Source organism: Gracilinanus agilis, chromosome 4, assembly GCF_016433145.1.
Source record: "Gracilinanus agilis isolate LMUSP501 chromosome 4, AgileGrace, whole genome shotgun sequence".
Lineage (NCBI taxonomy): Eukaryota > Metazoa > Chordata > Mammalia > Didelphimorphia > Didelphidae > Gracilinanus > Gracilinanus agilis.
Window position 1 is genome coordinate 230,760,981 of NC_058133.1, and position 17,963 is coordinate 230,778,943.

General features: G+C 42.1%; 1 protein-coding gene across 1 annotated transcript in view; it reads right to left on the reverse strand.

The window, feature by feature from the left end:
* Positions 1-212: 212 nt before the first annotated feature.
* The window catches only part of GAA (alpha glucosidase), a 28,458-nt gene continuing 10,707 nt past the window's right edge, over positions 213-17,963 (reverse strand). The window contains 12 exon segments of the mRNA XM_044673405.1: positions 213-272; positions 1,808-1,960; positions 2,467-2,631; positions 5,013-5,162; positions 5,524-5,665; positions 6,892-7,040; positions 7,942-8,093; positions 13,078-13,211; positions 13,920-14,037; positions 15,287-15,371; positions 15,531-15,644; positions 16,692-16,802. Coding sequence (XP_044529340.1) covers positions 213-272; positions 1,808-1,960; positions 2,467-2,631; positions 5,013-5,162; positions 5,524-5,665; positions 6,892-7,040; positions 7,942-8,093; positions 13,078-13,211; positions 13,920-14,037; positions 15,287-15,371; positions 15,531-15,644; positions 16,692-16,802 — 1,533 coding nt within the window.

The following is a 17,963-nucleotide window of genomic DNA, read 5'->3' on the forward strand; positions in this document are numbered from 1 at the left end:
AAAAACACTGATTAAAAGAAAGAAATCTGAGTCATCATCAAAAGGCTAAGCTGAACTTCAAAAATAGAGTAACCTGCCTTATCTCCCTAAGCAGCAACACAACTATCCAAGTACAGGACATCTACTGGTCCAGCTGGAAAAATGGATTTCTTTATGAGTTTTCTTCTGCCTCAAAAAGGGAAAAGATTTAAAACAGACCAGTGTCCTTCTAGTTAGGACCAGCTGATAAGAAACTGCTCTGCCACTGACAATGACACAGGGATGTCCAGGATCTGAAAAAGAATACAATTAAGATCAGAAATAAGGAATCCTAACATAACAATTAAGAGAAGACAGTACTTGGACCCTTTTTGATGAAGACACCAACACTGGGGGACCCCTACTTAAGGCTATTTGGAGGATGGGATAAAAACCAAACTCCTTACTGACCATGGTGCTTCAGTTTCCTCATCAATTCAAAAGGGTATCACTTCTCCTTTTAAAAAACTCCAATAAGAAACAAGTGGTTTCACAGGTGTTGTGATAATGAAATTAAACCTACCCTGCCCATCTTTAAATTTAATCACCAAAGGTGAAAACATCTCCACTTAACTCACAAGTTGGGTGGTCTGTAACCCATGTGTGCTAGAATGAGTGACAAATCAGAATTTACTGCCTCCTGGGCAGTCCTAAGAAAAGTGTTTGTTGTGATTGGACATGTAAACTAAGAAGAAGGCATAGGAAGTGATGCAAAAGAGGCCCCTTTAAAAAGAGAGTTCAGTGAGCTGAGGGTTCTTCTGGTTCTTGCTTGGACATGGAGGAGCTCTGGACCTGGGACCCTGAGATCTTGGTGAGACTGCTCTTAAATCTCTCTCTTAGAACTACACATGGTGAGTGAAGAAGGCTGACTCCTTTAACCTCCCAGGAGGTACTAGCCTCCAGGAGGTTCCCTTGATTGGGAGAAGCCCTTGTGGCTAAAACCTTTGTTAATTGACTTTTAGGCTCTGGCTGAGCCTCTGGAGCCCTGCCAGAGTAAAGCCCAGACTTGAATACAAATTTCTTATTCTATCCTCTTCTCATCTCTCTACTTCCACTCTCTCCTATATTTTGTAAATAGACTTCCATAAGAGTCATTTTGACTTGAGGTTATTCTTTAATTGGGAAATGATATTCAATTCCCTGGTGACCTTTTAAAAATTCAACCAAAAGCTCCCCTTCCCCCCTTACATTGTGCGGGTCTTTTGGTAAGTAAACTTTCTCTACCAATGCAGATTATCACCTTCTCTGCAGCTCTGTGATCTCAGAGTTGCCTGGGCCACCAACAACTGAAGTGACTTGCCCAAGGTCACATGGCTAGTATGTGCCAGAGATGGAATTTTCAGGTCTTCCAGACTTCAAGGTCACCTTTCAAACCACAATGCTAATATGCCTCTAAGAATTTATTACTTTTAACTGTTTTACTGCTTTGAAAAATAAGGTGCTAACCATTTATAATTCTACAAAGAATCAGTGTCCTAATCTTGGGTATATATGGAAGCCTTATTTTCTTCGCTTCACCCCCAGAAGATGCAAATTGAATGTTTGCCCAATGCCTAGCAGGGCTTCTTGGTTGCCTCTTTGATAAAGTTTTAAAACTTTCACAGGCCTAGCTTAGCATATAAGAGTAGACACCCAGGATAACAATTTTCAGCTTTTTTTTAATCCTCCCTGGTCTTTCTGGTCTGATGGGAACTCAGAGCAAAATGTAAGCTTTTCTTCAACCCTTAGAAATCAACCCCTCTACAATTATTCCTTTTCCTGTTACTATTTAGACACTTAATTCTCTTACCTGAGTGTCAGCGTTGTAGGAAAAGTTGAAGATTAGGACACCATTAGAGAAGACCTGCTTGGGGTTGGTGGTCACCCCTAGAACTGTCACTTTTCTCAGTTTCAGACTAGTGCCCTCACTAGTCACTTGTACCAGATCATTCAGAATAACATTCTGTTTTAAGCAAAGGAGGAGGATGAAAGCACTGATGTTAAGGAGAGGTATTTGTAACCAGAGGCTTATGGGATCTGAGATTCAAACTAATGACAGTGGGCAAATCACTTAGTCTGCTTTCTCAACTAGATAAGAGGGATAACAATGTTTGCTGTTGTGGGGAAAATGCTTTGGAAAATATCTCAACCAAATGGTGGGAAAAATCTTCCAGGATGCTCAGCCACAAATCTGAGTATCCCAGGTTACTGGTACTTCCTCTTCTCTTTAGAAAAAGACAGGTTTTATCCTTTAGAAATATTTTCCATTTCCCTTTAGGGTAAACATCCACTGCTGCTACTAGTAAATAAGAAGCCCAATTCCAGACTCCTGAAGTCACTATTATTACGATGGATGGCTTCAGATACATATCACATCTGATCAATCAACCATATCCTAGATTTGAGATTAGTCCCCTACCCCTGGCCTCTATTTTAGCAACTTGCCTGCTCACAGGTTCAAGGACTTACATTGTTAGCTAAGAACATGATTTGGGTATAGTGACCCCATTCCAGTGTCCCAAGGGACTCTCCATCATCCCAGAATAGCTCCCCCTTGGCCATGCCACTTGGAGTTAAGGCCACAATCAAGGTCATTGGTTTACTTCGGGACTCCATGGTGGTGAATCCAGGATCCTGGTTATAGGGAATAAGAAAAAGATAATTCATGAGATGCCTAACACCCAGGGCAATACACCAGGACTCAATAGGGGACATCTAGAGGACATGCAAGTCTGGAAAGATTACTTTTTGTGGTGGCAAAGAACTGGAAACTAAAGGGATGTCCCTCAATTGGGGAATGGCTGAACAAATTGTGGTATAAGATGGTGATGGAATACTATTGTGCTATAAGGAATAATGAAGAGAATGATTCAGAAAGAGCTTGAAAGACCTGTGTGAAATGATGCAAAGTGAAATAAGTGGAACTAGGAAAACACTGTATACAGTAATAGCAATATAGTAGAATGACTGAATGTTAGGCTTTGCTACTAACAGCAACACAATGATCTAGAATGATTCTGAGGGACTTATGAAAAAGAATGCTATCCACTCCCAGAGAAAGAAGTTTTGGGAGTAAGAATGCAGATGGAAGCATACTTGTTTATTTGGGCATATATTCTGGGATTTGGATTTTATAAGATTATTCATTTACAAAAATGTATAACCTGGAAATATGTTTTGTGCAATAATACATATATAACTCAGATTGAATATCTTGCCAGGTCAGGGAGCAGGAAGGGAAGAAGGGAGGAAGAGAATTTGGATCATATAACTTAAGAAAACTTATGTGAAAATTTGTTATCAAAAAATAAATAAATTTTAAAAAAAGACAGGAGAGATTAGACTTGTTCTGACTGAACACAAAAAGCCTAAGTAGGATTAATGGGTAGAGTTATATTAATTTAGGAATAACCTTTCTAACAAGTATAATGGCCTTCTCAAAGTAGAACATGATGCCTTGGGAAACAGTGGGTTCCACTTAACTACCTTCTTAGGAAAATTGTGTATTATAGAGAGGATTCTTCCCTCAGTATTACACAAGATGGCTTCTGAAGTCCTTTTCATTTCTAAGATACTAGCAGAATTAGATATGCAAAATGGGAGGCAGCTGGGTGGCTCAGTGGATTGAGAGCCAGGCCTAAAGACGGGAGGTCCTAGGTTCAAATCTGGCCTCAGACACTTCTTAGCTGTGTGACCATGGGCAAGTCACTTAAGCCCCATTGACTAGCCCATACCACTCTTCTGCCTTGGAACCAATACACAGTATTGACTCCAAGATGGAAGGTAAGGGTTAAAAAAAAAAGATATGCAAAATGCCTGCCTGGCAGATAGTAGATACCTAATGATTTAGTACAGTAATGGGCAGACTTTTTAAAGAAGGGGCCAAAGGAAAAGAAATGCTCACCTGTCAGTCTGTTTCTAAGGCAACTCTTTGGAAGTTTCATTGTATTGTATCCTTCTCATTGTATTCGTCAGATTAGGAATAATGCTGTGGGGCTGGATAGAACATTTGGGGGGGGGGCGCATTTGGCCCTCGGGCTGTAGTTTGCCCATCACTGATTTAGTAGATACATAATGATTTATTATTTTTTTATTTGGTCTTGAGATTTTCCTCATCTCTGCTTCTATCTCCTATCTATGCTTCCTACAAATTAGGTTGGGGAGATTCTAACAGTGTTGGTGAACTTATGGCATGTGCCAAAAAGGGCACACAGAGCCCACCCTGTGAGCATGCCTGCAGTCGCCTACCAGAGTTCTCTACTAGAAAGCCAGAGGGACTTGGGGAAGAACTGTTCCCCTTCCCCTCTCCATGTGCCTGAGGACATTCCTCACTTCTCCTGCCCCTCTGCCCAGCCGCCCTGCGGTAAGGGGATGTTCACATGCTGTGTGAGGGTACAGCACAAATGGCAGTCTGTTCAGTCTGTGGCAAAGGAGATTCCCATGGTGGGGTTGGAGAGGTGCTAGGTTTGAGGGGAGTATGGCTCACAGCAAGGCACATAACTAGAGGGGAGCAATGGGCTGTGGCCACTCTCCTCCCCTTGTGTCTCTCATCAACTGCTTCCCTGCCCAGCAGCCCAGTGGGAGTGCTTCTTCCCTCCCCTGTAAGGGGGGTGGAGGGGAATGAGGGCAGGGCTAGGTACTTGGTCTGGGGGTGGGGCCAGGCACTAAAAGATTCATCATCACTGCTCTATAAGACAAATAGCATCCAAGTACTTGGGCTCCTGCTAGTTCCTTCCTTCTTTCCCATTCCAGAAAAATTCAGTTCTCCTATGACTAAGTGCTGTCTGGTCTAGTCTCACCTTGAATTGGCCATGATATCTTCCACCAGTGAAATTAGCTTGAAATCACATGAAAGACAAGGCCTTACATCATCAGGAGGTGGGGAATAGGGGAAGCACCATTAGCTGAACACAATTCTGAGTTTGATTTCTTGGGCAAGGTGGAGGTGAAAAGTGATTTCATAGAAATTGTGGAGATGGATAAATAGACCCAACCACTTAAAGCTCCTTCTGTACCTGTAGTAGAAGAATGTAACCAGCCCGAAGGTGAATATTGATCACTTCTAGTGGTGCAGACAGGGTGAACCACTCTCCTTTGCTGTGGATGACAGAGCTATGGAGAGCAGGAGATGAAGGTGACAGGTCAATAAGAGGCTCCATTGGTACCTAGGAAAAGAGGGATTAAGTCAACAAGGGATTTAAGCATTGAGAAAGTCCCTAACTCTATCAGGAACCTGTCTGCTTATCTCCCTGCCTCTGTGGGGAGAGACAAAATATATAGTTTCTAAATCCAGAATGGGATGTGAGGACAAAGGATTCTAATAGAAGCTATGTTTACTATAGTATTCTAGGTCAAGACTTCAGTAATGGGGTACAAAGGAACAATATGCCCTTCTAAAAGTAGAGGGAAATGCTAATAACTCATCTTCTCAGGGACCTCATTGCCTATCTGGCAGGTGTGATAGTGTATGCCATCTGAATCCTCTTTCTGATTTGTGAGTATGATACAAGTTTTTAAAGGATTCACCTCCAAAAGGGGGTACCATGTGCCTGAGGGAAAGTAGCCATTCACGTCAATCTTGCCAACTTCAAGTACTGGAGTAATGAGGAGGGCTTCTCCCCAAAGGAACTGACGGTCCAGTGTCCAGGTGTTGCTGTCCAAGGGAAACCTACAAAAACATGTCCTATTGGCATATTGGGGAAAAGAAGTATTATATGAGCCGGGGAAGCTATGAGTTTTGCTCACTGGGTAGTACATGCTTACCAATATTTTACAAATGAGGAAACTGGGTCTCAAACAAGGTTAATTACTTGTCCATATTTGCCTGGTGAGTTAGTGGCAAGCTTGAACATGAATTTCTTGACTCCTAATCTAGGGCTTTTTTTTTACTAAACCATCCTGGGTTTAAGAGTAAATCAATTTGGATTAAATTAGTTTAAAGTCTCCATTAGAGAAAAATTGAGACATGGAATGAGGGAGATGTAGAAATAGGTTTTTATAAGTTTTGGGGGCTGGGATAAAATGGCAGCATTGCATTTTGCTGACTGTAATGAGATGAGGAGAAAGATCCAGGGCCTAGAGGATAATAATCCTAGCTTATGGTAAGCTTCAGTGCACTGAGGGTAAATCCTATTTCTATCTAAGTATAAAAAGTCCTGAAAACAAAGAAACTGGGAAAACTTAAATGAAGGATGAAAAACAGAGAAGCAATCTAATATGATTATAAATATATAAGCAAAAACAATAACCAAATGTAACTGTGCCATACTGAGTGTCTTGACCAATCTTAAATCTTTAGGGAAACACATTTGTCTCCATTTGGTGGAGATATAAGACAGCAGGTGCACTGGTATATGCAATGTTGGATACAGTTGCTTCATTAGGTGGGTTTTAAAAATCTTTTTCTTTGTTACAAAGAAGGATTTTATGTAGGGAAGACATAATGGGGGATGATTGTAGTGCAAAAACAAACTCAAAGATATTAATCAAAATATAAAAGGAAGGGGTGCAAGGTATCACATATTTCTAGGAAGAGGCCAAAATTCTTAGAACAGAAATAAGGACTCTTGAATCCTTGCTTTTTGCAGCTTTTTTTTCCCTGTTTCACTGATTCTACTAAATAAATGTTTCTAAATTACATCTCATACCCATTACCTGCTCATTCAATGGTTTGTCAGTGATATCACTGAACACAGCCATCAACACCAGCTGCTTGCTATACCATGATCTGCCTTTTGATAGAGTTTCTAGGAACATGCTGTGCTGTAAAATGGCCATCGACAGACTAGACATGGGGAGGAACCTAAAATGGGATGGAGCTCCACAATGCAGTACTACCATGAAATCAGGGTCAGATATGGCCCATTTCCCACTCCCTCTCTTAGGAATACTTACTCCAAAAAGAGAGGTTGAGCCACAGTCTCTCCATGAGAATGGGCTTTGTGGAACAGGGTATAGAGATAGAGGAGGAGCATGTAGCGCAAAGTAAAGGCTCTCCTCATAGCTTGCTGCACCTCTTCACTGAACACATATGGCTCCTGGGGCTAAAAAGGAGAAAGCAGTGAGAGGCAGACAGGTACTACCCTCCTGGCCCCAAGTCTTAATGGCACATCTGTCCCAGATCTCCTCTCAGAGGCAGGGAGAATACCTTAAGGCAAGGCCTCAAACCTACCAGAGACAAGTTACTTAAAGAGCCTTAGGAGTCCCTGGAGGCGAGAAGAGTTGGTGGTCAAGCTAGGTTTACCTGTCTTTATTATTTTTTTTAATCTTACCTTCTGACAGAATTGATACTAAGTATTGGTTCTAAGGCAGAAGAGCAGTAAGAGTTAGGCAATGGGGTGAGCCCAGGGTCACATAGCTAGAAAGTATCTGAGGACAGGTTTGAGCCCAAGGCCTCCCATCTAGGTCCAGCTCTCTATCCACTGAACCACCTAGCTGCCCCTTATTTGTCTTTCTGTACCATTAATTCAGTACCTGTATCCTCTAGTTTCTTCAAATTGAGTTTTACTAGTAGAGAACCCTTACTTGAGAGCTAGAGGAGACTGCCATGTGCTATCACCAGTCATGATTCCCCCACTGCAGATGGGAAGCTAAGAACCATGTTCCCATAGCCAAATAGGGGGCCTTTCTTTCTGACTCCCAATATCTTTTGGATTTTCCAGACTACACTTTCAGGACTCAGGCAGAGATGGTGGAAAAGGACAGGAAGACATTTTTCAGTTGTGTCTGATACTTTGTGACCCCATTTGGGGTTTTCTTGGCAAAGATACTGGATATTTTACAGATGAGGAGACTGAGGCAAACAGGGTGAAGTGACTTGCCCAAAGTCACTCAGGCTAGAAAGAGTCTGAGGCCACATTTGAACTCAGGAAGTCTTTTGGTCTTTTTGACCCTAGGCCCAGTACTCCATCAACTGTCCCACCTAGTGGCCCCTAACCCCCTTACCTGGTTGTATTTGTCATTGTGGTTCCGCATGAAGGGATAGAAGGCCGCCAGCTGGGTCCATCGCACACACAGTTCCTCTGAAGTACTTCCTAAGAAGCCACAGATGTCTGCTCCCACCAAAGGTACCCCATACAAGTTAAAGAGTAGCACTTCTTTGAGGAATGAGAGGGAGAAAAAATCAAGGTTAAGGTTCCAAAATTGTTAAAGGGAAGAACTGACTCATCCCTAAGGATCCCTGTCTTAGGAGACTGCTACCCCTCTAACTCCCCATAGACATAGTAGACACTTAATGAATGTTTATCAAATGAACTAATCCTCACCGAGGCTGAAAAATGAACTAATCTCTATTGAGACCTGCAAAATGAATAAATTAATCCCCAATGAGACCTGCAAAAAAGCCAAAGTCTGTCTGTCTGTCTGTCTCTCTCCCCACTTCTCTCTCAAAACCTTTTACCAGGGATTAGTAAGAAGATATTTGGTCTTTTCAGGCAGACAGATCTCTTGCAATCAGTAGAACAGAAGACAGGATGGTCATTTTTCATCACAACTAGACTCCCCTGTGTACTCAGTTACTAGATGGATCATCAGGATGAGGAACAATCAGTTTGTTTATAGACAGTAAATATGAAGCTAACCCATTTAGAAATTACATTCATGACCCTGGGCTTATTAGTACAGATTTTCTTCCCTCCATGTTACTAAGAGCCAGTTGTTAGTTCTTGGGAGTTTAGGGTGTATCACAGTATAGTGATGATTTGGCTGGAAGGTGGGGAAGGGTAGGAGACCCATTACCCAGCTAGTGGAGGTCACCGTTCCAGTGCTGGATCTTTTCAGGGATCAGGTGTCATGAAATCTACTGTCTGCCTCAGTTTTTTCATACTTGTGAAGATTGCCTGTTTTGTCTTATGTCCTGAACCATCTAAGAAAACAAAATCACTTCAGCTGTTTATTACCACCAAATAGCCAAGTGGGTAGAACAATCTGCTTCTCAAGAACCAGGACCCCTTACTGTAAAGATGAGGCACCAGGGATGTTAATTATTATTATTAAAATGTAACTAAATGGTTTGTGGGTACACACTGGGTTGAAGGAGAGACAGGACCAACCAGGATTGGGAGACCAGGGTTCACTGCCAAGCTTTAGCTGACACAGGAATGGCAATTGGCCCAACGGTCAGCTCACCCTAGGCCAGGGTCTATGGAATCAGCAGGCAAAGGTAAAAGTTTATACAGTTTAATTGAGGGTAGCTAAATAAAGGATGGGATAGGGGATTCTACACTTAAAACCTAAGGGCAAACCACAGGGAGCAGGGAAGGACTTAACTACACTATACTATTGACCTAAGCCAGGCAGGGCCCAAAGGAAGCAGTACTGAAGTCACAGGGAAAGCTTCTTCAAACCTGGTTCCAGCCAGGTTTTGTCAGCTCAGCTAAAGGGCCTGAGGGTGGCTTTGGGGTCTCACGGTAATCCAAGGAGGGTCACAGGATGCCAAGAGCCAACTCCACCAGGTGATCCAAGGTACCCAGGTAGGGAGAGTGAGTTTGAAATGCTGTCCACCAGATCCCAAACCACTTCCCCACTTGGTGCTGCTCTGCAGGTCCGTTGTCCACTTGTTGAAAGCCTTCACCTCTCAGGATCCCAGGGAATCTGGATGCAGTTTTCCCCTAACTCTGAGATCTCTCAGGGTTAGCAACAGTTATGTCCCAACCACTAATGGAGTCTCTCTCAGAGCACAAGCACCACTTCCTGCTCCTTCATTCCATCTTGGAATCCTCCAGCCCTTCCTGCTAGGTCCAACACTATTACTAAATTAATTGCTAAATAAACCCTCACAACATTACCCGGCACAAAAGTGGCTTGGAACTCCCAGTCCTCTCTGACTGAGATCTACTCTACTCTGTGTCAACAAACCAACAGAGAAAAAAAAAAACCCTCAATTTTCCAGTACTGCTAAGTACCCAGAGAGGAGGCAGAATCTGTACTCTCTATTCTGCTTTACCAAAGTAGCTAAGAAAAAACACAGTATTTCACCCATCCATAACCATAATGGATCTTGACATCAGTCCTTTCACTGAAGAACCAGAACTATAGACTCAGACACCAGACCTGACCAGAAGCCAAGTTCGTACTTCATGTGGGGTCACTTTCTGGGTCCCTTACATAGTAAATGATTACAAAAACATTTGTTGAGTTGAATAGAACAGTTTAGCAGGATAAAGCTAGCTGGTAGTGATGCCAATTCCCTGTCTCTGAGGTACCAATAGTTATGGTTGAAAAATAAGATGTGTAAAAGGGAATTCTTAATCCTTTTCTCTAATTTAACTGGGGACCTGGAGGTCCTTTTACCATAGAGATGTGTAAAGATATACCAGCCCATAGTGAAAGTAAGTAGAAACCAGAGAGACAGGAAGTGAAGTAAGAAGGGGATATAAAAGGCTAGCATGAGGACTGAGAGGGGCTTTTTGACCTTTTTGGTTGGGAGGTGGTTGGTAGTTGGTCATTGGAGTTGGTTGCTGGTGGTGTGGGTTGGTGATTAGTTGTTGGTTGGGAGATATATAAATATTGATTCTGCCTGGTGAGCTGAGCTGAAGGGTGATCAACTGGACTTTCTCTAATAGCAGTTATAAGTAGTTATAGGGTAGCTAGTTAAATATTAGGCAATTTCTTTCTCTACCTCTTTCCTATATTTCTCTCCTTTACTATATTCATTTTACTATCTCTCTTATAATTAAACTAAATTGTTAATTGTTAAATGCTGCTGGAAGTTTTCTTTTCTCTGGTTTAAAGGGATAACATAAATTTACAATTCTATTATATTCTCATTAAAACTTAAGTTATTAAAAGCTGCTCTCTTATTTTGTCAAATTCCTAATTTAACCCTTACAGATAGAATGGACAAAAAGGAAATATCTAAGAAAAAAGGATTGATTTCTTCTCCCTTTACTTCTAGGAATTTGTCCAGCAGCAACAATTTGGAAGAAATAACTTCTGCTTAATTTGCTCTATTATAATCTCTAGGAATGGACTGAAGCAAAAAAGCTAAGTTCTCTTTTAGTTAGTTGGAAAATTCTATGCAAATTTTGATAAGGCTGGAATTCTTTGTTTTCATCATAAAATTATTATTATAGTGTATGAAGTAGTGGGCTAGGCATTACAAAGTATGAGTTAAAAGTTCTACTTAAAACAGTAACTAACTAATGACTTGGAGTAAATCATTTCATCTGTGGGCATTGATTTCCTTATTTGTAAAATGAGAGAGATAGACCAATTGAACTCTGATTTCCCTTCCAGATCTAACTTTCTATGAATCTGCCACAATAATGAGTAATGAGTAACATTTATATGACCTTCAGACTTTTTTATTCTCAATTTCCCTGGGTAGAGAAGGCAGCATAGAGCACTGGAGTTAGAGTTAGGAAGACTGAGTTAAAATCAAGACTTAGATACTAGCGGTGTAACTCTAGGTACCTCACTTTAATTCCATCTGCCTCTTTTTTCATCTATAAAATGGGAATAATAATAGCATCCACTTCCCAGGATTCTTGGCAAACCTTTTAGAGATCATGTGCCCAAATTGCACCTTCAAGCTGCCTGTGAGTCCCCCACATTACCACAGATAGCGGAGGGAGAAAGTGCTTGAATTGGGCTGCTGGGAGGAGAGGCAGAACATGAGAACAGTGTCCCCAGGCACTGTGGAGAGGGGGAACAGAGCAGCCCCTACCACCACATAGGGCATGTGTGCCATGCTTCATCAACATGTACCTATGAAGACCCATCTTGTGTGCTGCATACCACCCTCCCTCCCCCACCATGCATGTGCTGCTCCTCCCTCCCAGCTGATCTGAGACCACAGACCTCTGTGCTTCCCAGAGAACTGGCAGAAAACTCAAGATCCAGAGGAGCCATAGCAATTTTGTCCTACCTCTAACCCTCCTAATACCTCTGCTAGCTGCAAAGGATATCCTTCAACAGAGCTTTTAGGCCACAAATAGTCATGGCTTGTTTGCTTGTCTCTTTCTTTCCTTGGGATGGCAATAAGTGGACTGAAAAATCACTCATGTAGTGGGAAAATGCTACGAAATATAGGAAATAATGTAGACAAAAGAATCTAATTAATTGATCTTTCAATTATTATAGAGTAATCCTAACTCATCTTGTAAGGTAGGTACTATAGGTGTAACTGTCTCCAATTTACAGAGATGGAAAATGAGGCTCAGTAGGGTGCGTGCCTTGCCCAGAGTCTTGTTGTTTAGTTGTGCTTGACTCTTCATCACGGCTATCCACAGAGATTTCTTGGCAAGGATACTATAATGATTTGCCATTTCCTTCGCCATTTGATAAAGGTCAAGTGATTTGCCCAGTCACATAGCTAGGAAGCATCTGAGGCTGGATTTGCACTCAGGTCCTCCTGACTCCAGGCCTACTGCTCTTAACCACTGAGCCTCAGCTGCCATTTTTTTTTTTTTTTTTTTTTTTGCCTAGAGTGACATAGCTATTAAGTGCCTGAAGTGAGTTTTGAACACAGATCTTCTTAACTCTAACTTTAGCTTCTATGCCACAATGACTCTCAGGCTGGGCCAAACTTCTCCCCTACTAAAGTTAGATCCTTCTTTCTAAAGCTGAAGCATAATGGTTCCATCAGTAGCCCACAGCCAGACCTGTGTTTCAGCAGGTGCTGTAATTGTGGAAAGGCTTTTAGGTGGGTTAGCCCCTAGGGTGTGGAACTGGATTACTACGTGGGGATTAGGGTATGCTGCTGACCAGAGGCAAAGCCAGACCCCAAGAGCAAAAAGATTCATTTCAAGTATGCACTGGTTGTATTCTTGGTTGGGGGAATCCTTATTCAACATTTAAAGCCCCCACCAATCTGGCTGCCTTCCTCCTGCCTTGGCCCTGGCATATCCTTTCCTTTCTGTGTCTAAGATCTACTTACCTCTGCTCCAGCATTTGTCCTTGGGAGGAACCAAGGGAAAGACCAGAACTGTTAACGTGTATTCTTGCCCTATGCCTAACAATCTTTCCATACAAAGTAGAACTATTCTTTTACCCTTAAGTCAGTACCCCAAGACCTGAGGTTGGAAAGGCAGATGGCAACTTCCCACAAGAGCTCCCCAGGAGAGTCTGTTGGCCCCTTACCTGGCACAGAGTAGTACAACTGTTCCCAGGTGCTAGACACATCTCCTGTCCAGTGGCCAGCATAACGGCCATGGCCAGCAAAGGTAGATTGAGATATCACAAAGGGACGCTTCCCCCGAATCCTCACCAGGGCACTGGGAAAGGGAAAGCATATTTGAGAGTAGAATTCCACTTCTGCCCAGGACCTCCATCTGTGACCCTAAATATGACTCAGTTTACTTGAAATCTAAACTCTAGAACTTAGATATTAGAGGCTGACTCCCTGAAGACTCTTACCTTATCTTTCCTTATAATCCATTTCCAAATTCAGGATAACTCCACTGACAGAAATACATGTAGCCTTAGTGCAAGGTACACGGGTGGTGCATAGAATACAGGCATTTTTAGGGTTAAGTTACTTGTACCTAGGAGGGAGAGTGTTCTTCTTAATTTTCCCTATATATGTAGGATATGTTAAATTCAGTGTTGGAAGAGGTCATAAATATGATCCAGTTCATCCCCTAATACCCTGCATAATTCACCTTCTACAACACTCCTACATTTGCTCACTTGGTTAACATGGAGTCATCCCAACTCATGGTCTGATAAGACAGGCAGATCAATTTTTCAACCTTTTAGGAAAGAAAGACCTCTCACTTTCCCAAACAACCTGACAACACCACTGAACTAAGGCAGAACTTTCCAGCAGACTGGGGAAAGGTGGAAAGCACTGACCACTTCTCTTAAATCTCAGAATCATGTGGATGATCTTCCTCTAAGTCACTGGTATTAAAGAGTCAAGAAAGAAGCAAAAGGGGTGGGGAAAGGGTTGGGGGTCAGAGATGAGTATCCATTTCACTTACTCATGGGAGGCAATGGCTTCAGTCAGCCCATAGAGATTGTGCAGATTGTAGTGGGAAGACAAGTATTGCTGGCTAGAGGCACAAATGGTTACTGCCCTCAGGGCACCTCCAATCACACCTGGAATGAAAATGCTAAGATATTTCCATATTGCCTGTACCCCATAAATTGGGGCAACTCAAAACTCCTGACTATCTACCCTTGGCTCCTTTGGTTTTGGTAAAAGTTGAGCCTGAGTCCTCTTCCTATTCAGGAATTTTTGTTCAGTCATTTCAGTCATGTCCAATTCTTTGTATCTTTTTTAGGGTTTTCTTTTTCTTTTTTAAAAAAACTCTTACCTTCTATCTTATGATCAAGACTTAAGTATTGGTTCCAAATAAGAAGATCAATAAAGGCCAAGCAATTAAATGACTTGCCCAGGGTCACACAGCTAGGAAATGTCTGAGGTTGGATTTGCATTTGGGGTTTTCTTGACGAAGGTAGTGAAGTGGTTTGTCATTTCCTTCTCCAGATTATTTTATAGATGAGAAAACTGAGGCAAATAGGATGAAGTGATTTGCCCAGGGTCCCACAGATATTAAGTATCTGAGGCCAGATTTGAACTCAGTCTGCTTACTCTAGGCCTGGTACTCTGTCTTTGATGCCACCTAGCTGTCTTCATTCTGGAATTAATACCTACTAAAAATACTCTCTGTAAATGAGTAATTTAAAATTCACACCCATCTTTCCTAGCTCTCTCTCACCTTCCATGCTTCACTCATTCAAACTATTATCCAAAATTACCCAGTGTTAGGAATAAGGTTGGTAGCTAGGTAGAACAGTGGATAAGACCTGAGTTCAAATCCTACACTGGACACTACAACTGTGTGTAACCCTGGGCAAGTCACTTAACCTCTGCTTCAGTTTTCTCAAATGTAAAATGGGAATAATTATAGCACCTAGCCCCCAGAGTTGTTGTGAGGATCAAACGAGATAATATCTATAAGGTCTTAGCATAATGCCTGGCACAGGTAGGTACTATATAAATGCCTTTTCGCCATCTCTCTCTTCCAGCTACTTAAAAATTACCCTTTTAAGCTAATTTTGCATTGATCTGCATAAGCTCTGACTTAGTTGTACCCTCTAAAATCATCTTGATTACACTTTTTTCCTATGATTGTTTTTTTCTAAACTTTCCTATTTTCCTTCTCAGTCTTATTTAAGACACGCCCACTTTTAGAAAGCACTTTTCATCAGAAAATCTTTTGGTTTTCTGGAGTAAACCTCTGGCCCCACTGAATTTCAGGGTAAGGAGCCCCTTTGTATGGCAGATGGATAGGACTTAGGCACCTAAGGATCCTCAATTGGGGATGGGAGGGAAGATGATTACCTGGCACATAGGGAGGATTTTCTAGCTCATTGTTGGGGCAACCTTCCACAGAGCCTGTGACAAAGTTAGATGGCTCATTCATGTCCTGGAAAGGAAGAACAGCAACTTTAGGAAGCATCACAACAGCTACCCATGGACAGGGTTTTGGTGGAGAGGGTCAGGGCTAACTGATGTAGACCCTGATACAGTTACCAGCTGATGTCAATGAGGGAGATGGAAAAGGAGAAATGGTTGGGTCACTTACAATCCACATGCCATCAAAGGGTACTTGAGTGTGGAACTCCTCTACAATTTCATACCACCAATCCCAGGTATGTGGATTGGTGAAATCAGGGAAAGCTGTCGCCCTAGGCCAAACCTGAAAAGCAGAGAAGACAGAGAAAGAAGGAGGTGCTCCAAGTCTTAGTTCCTTTGACTGATCAGGCCAAAGTCTTCAACTGTATCTTGCTTTGGAGAAGTCTCATTCTTTCATTCCTAGGCAACATCTAAGACAGTCAGCATGGCACAGCTCAACCTCCAACCTGAGCAAGAAAAGCCTCAACAGCATCTGCCACAGTGCCTCCCATGTAAGAAGGGTCGATAAAGAGTTGTTGAATGAATAACTGCATGTCACAAGGGATAATATAATAATAGCCATAATGCTATTTTATATTATTGCTATATTATAAGCATAATGCACTTTTTGGCTTGTGAAACTCTATGTGCTATATCACTTAATTTGATCCTCAAAACAACCCTATGACAGAAGTGCTATTATGGTACCCATTTTACAGATAAGGAAACTGAGGTAGAGTGGTTAAGTGATTTGCCCAGGGTCACACAATACATGACTAAGTCAGAATTTGAACTCAGGTCTTTATGACTCTAACTCTGAACTCTGTCCACTGCCTAGAACTTGGCTAGATATTTGAAACGGGAATCCAAACTACGGGAAAGCTCCCACACTCTGCAATAATCATGACATCACTTCACCCATTGTGTGCCCTGGTTTCAAATTTATTTTGAACATGGTAGCTCACTTGGCCAGCTGACTGCTTGACATCATTAAAAGGCTAAACAGAATCCCTGAAAGGAAGGGACAAAGTTATACCAAGTGAGGTACTACAGGTCTGGGGCAGGCAGGCTCTTCATTCCAGGCATACCACAGAGACAAGAGATCTGTCCCTGGGCCTGAAATTAAAAGGCTCCCCCTTTTCCCAAATCTTTGCTCTTCAAGAAGTGAGTCCTTTGTCTTAGGAGGCTGGGGTTGTGTGCTAGTGCTGGTTCTGACTCATATATCCATTTGGCATTATGTTGATTGCAGGAATTAACATCTAAACATCTAAACATTCTGGCCTTCTTTCTGTACCATGGCCCTTCCCATTGGTCACATTCTGCCCCCCTGTTACCCTATGCTAGCTCTCACCTTCCCAATCAGAGGTTGCCCCTTCTCATTGGTGATGAACGCTCCTTTCCTCAGGCCTTCGTCATAGGGTCTGTAGCTCCCAGGGGGGCCAATGCTGCTGATGGCTGGATCCTGATGGGGATAGAAAGAGGAAAGCTCATTTCATATGGACATGATAGAGAACAGTCAGAAGATTTCACACTATTTATTCCCTTGGAGAACTGATCTCTCCAAACTGCTTTCCCTCCCTTCTGAAATGGCAGCCTTTGCCCAGTCAGAGCTCAGGGGGACTCAACACCATGACTTCTCTCCTGGTCCCAAAGTCCTTGAAAAATCTCATTCTTCCCAAGGAATCATCCAAGGCGAGATGCATTTATTCAAATACAAGCAGAGAGTAGTAACAGTGGTCGGACCTATAAGCAGCCTTCTCATTTGAGCAACAACTCTATTATTCCCATTTTACATATGAAAAAACTGAACAGGAAGGTGAAAATGACTTGTTCAGTCACAAAGCTAATCAACTGTCATTGTCAAGATTTGAACCCAGGTCTTCCTGACTCGAAGCCTAGCATTTTCTTCACTAATACTATCTTTCTTGTTCCACCAGACCAGAGAGAACAAATTAGTTATAACCATAATGAGAAACCTGAAGTCTGAAGCAGAGAGGTAATTCCAAGAATAGTCAGGGTCAGAATCCAAGGCCCTTGATACTAAGCCAGAGTTGAAATTTCTGGCTCTTAGTGACCCATCATCAGTTCTATTGCCCTGTCATCAAGACTATTACCAGTATATTTTGCTGGAGCAACTGGTAACAGCCTAAGCAGGTAGAGGGCAATTAAGGGGAAAGTTGATGGTATTTTGGACTCAGTGTCTCAACCAATTTCTTTCTTTTTATTCCTTTTAACCCTTATCTTCCATCTTAGAATCAATACTGAATAATTGGCAGAAGATTGATAAGGGCCAGGTAATGGAGATTAAGTGATTTGCCCAGGGTCACACAACTAGGAAGTATCTGAGACCAAATTTGATCTCAGAACCTTCCATCTCCAGGCCTGACTCTCAGTCCACTGAGCTACCTAGCTGCCCCCATCTCAATCAATTTCTGTATTATCCAGGGCTTAAAAGAAAATTATCTTTTTCTCCATTACTCATTGGTTATCTCCATTAGAGGGGAGGAAAGAGGAGTCCATGTTGAGTCTAGTGAAATTTTCTGATAAAAAGCTTGGTGTTGTGAAAAGACTGAAATGATTTGCTAACATGATATTTTGGAGAGACTAGAGATATCATCATTCT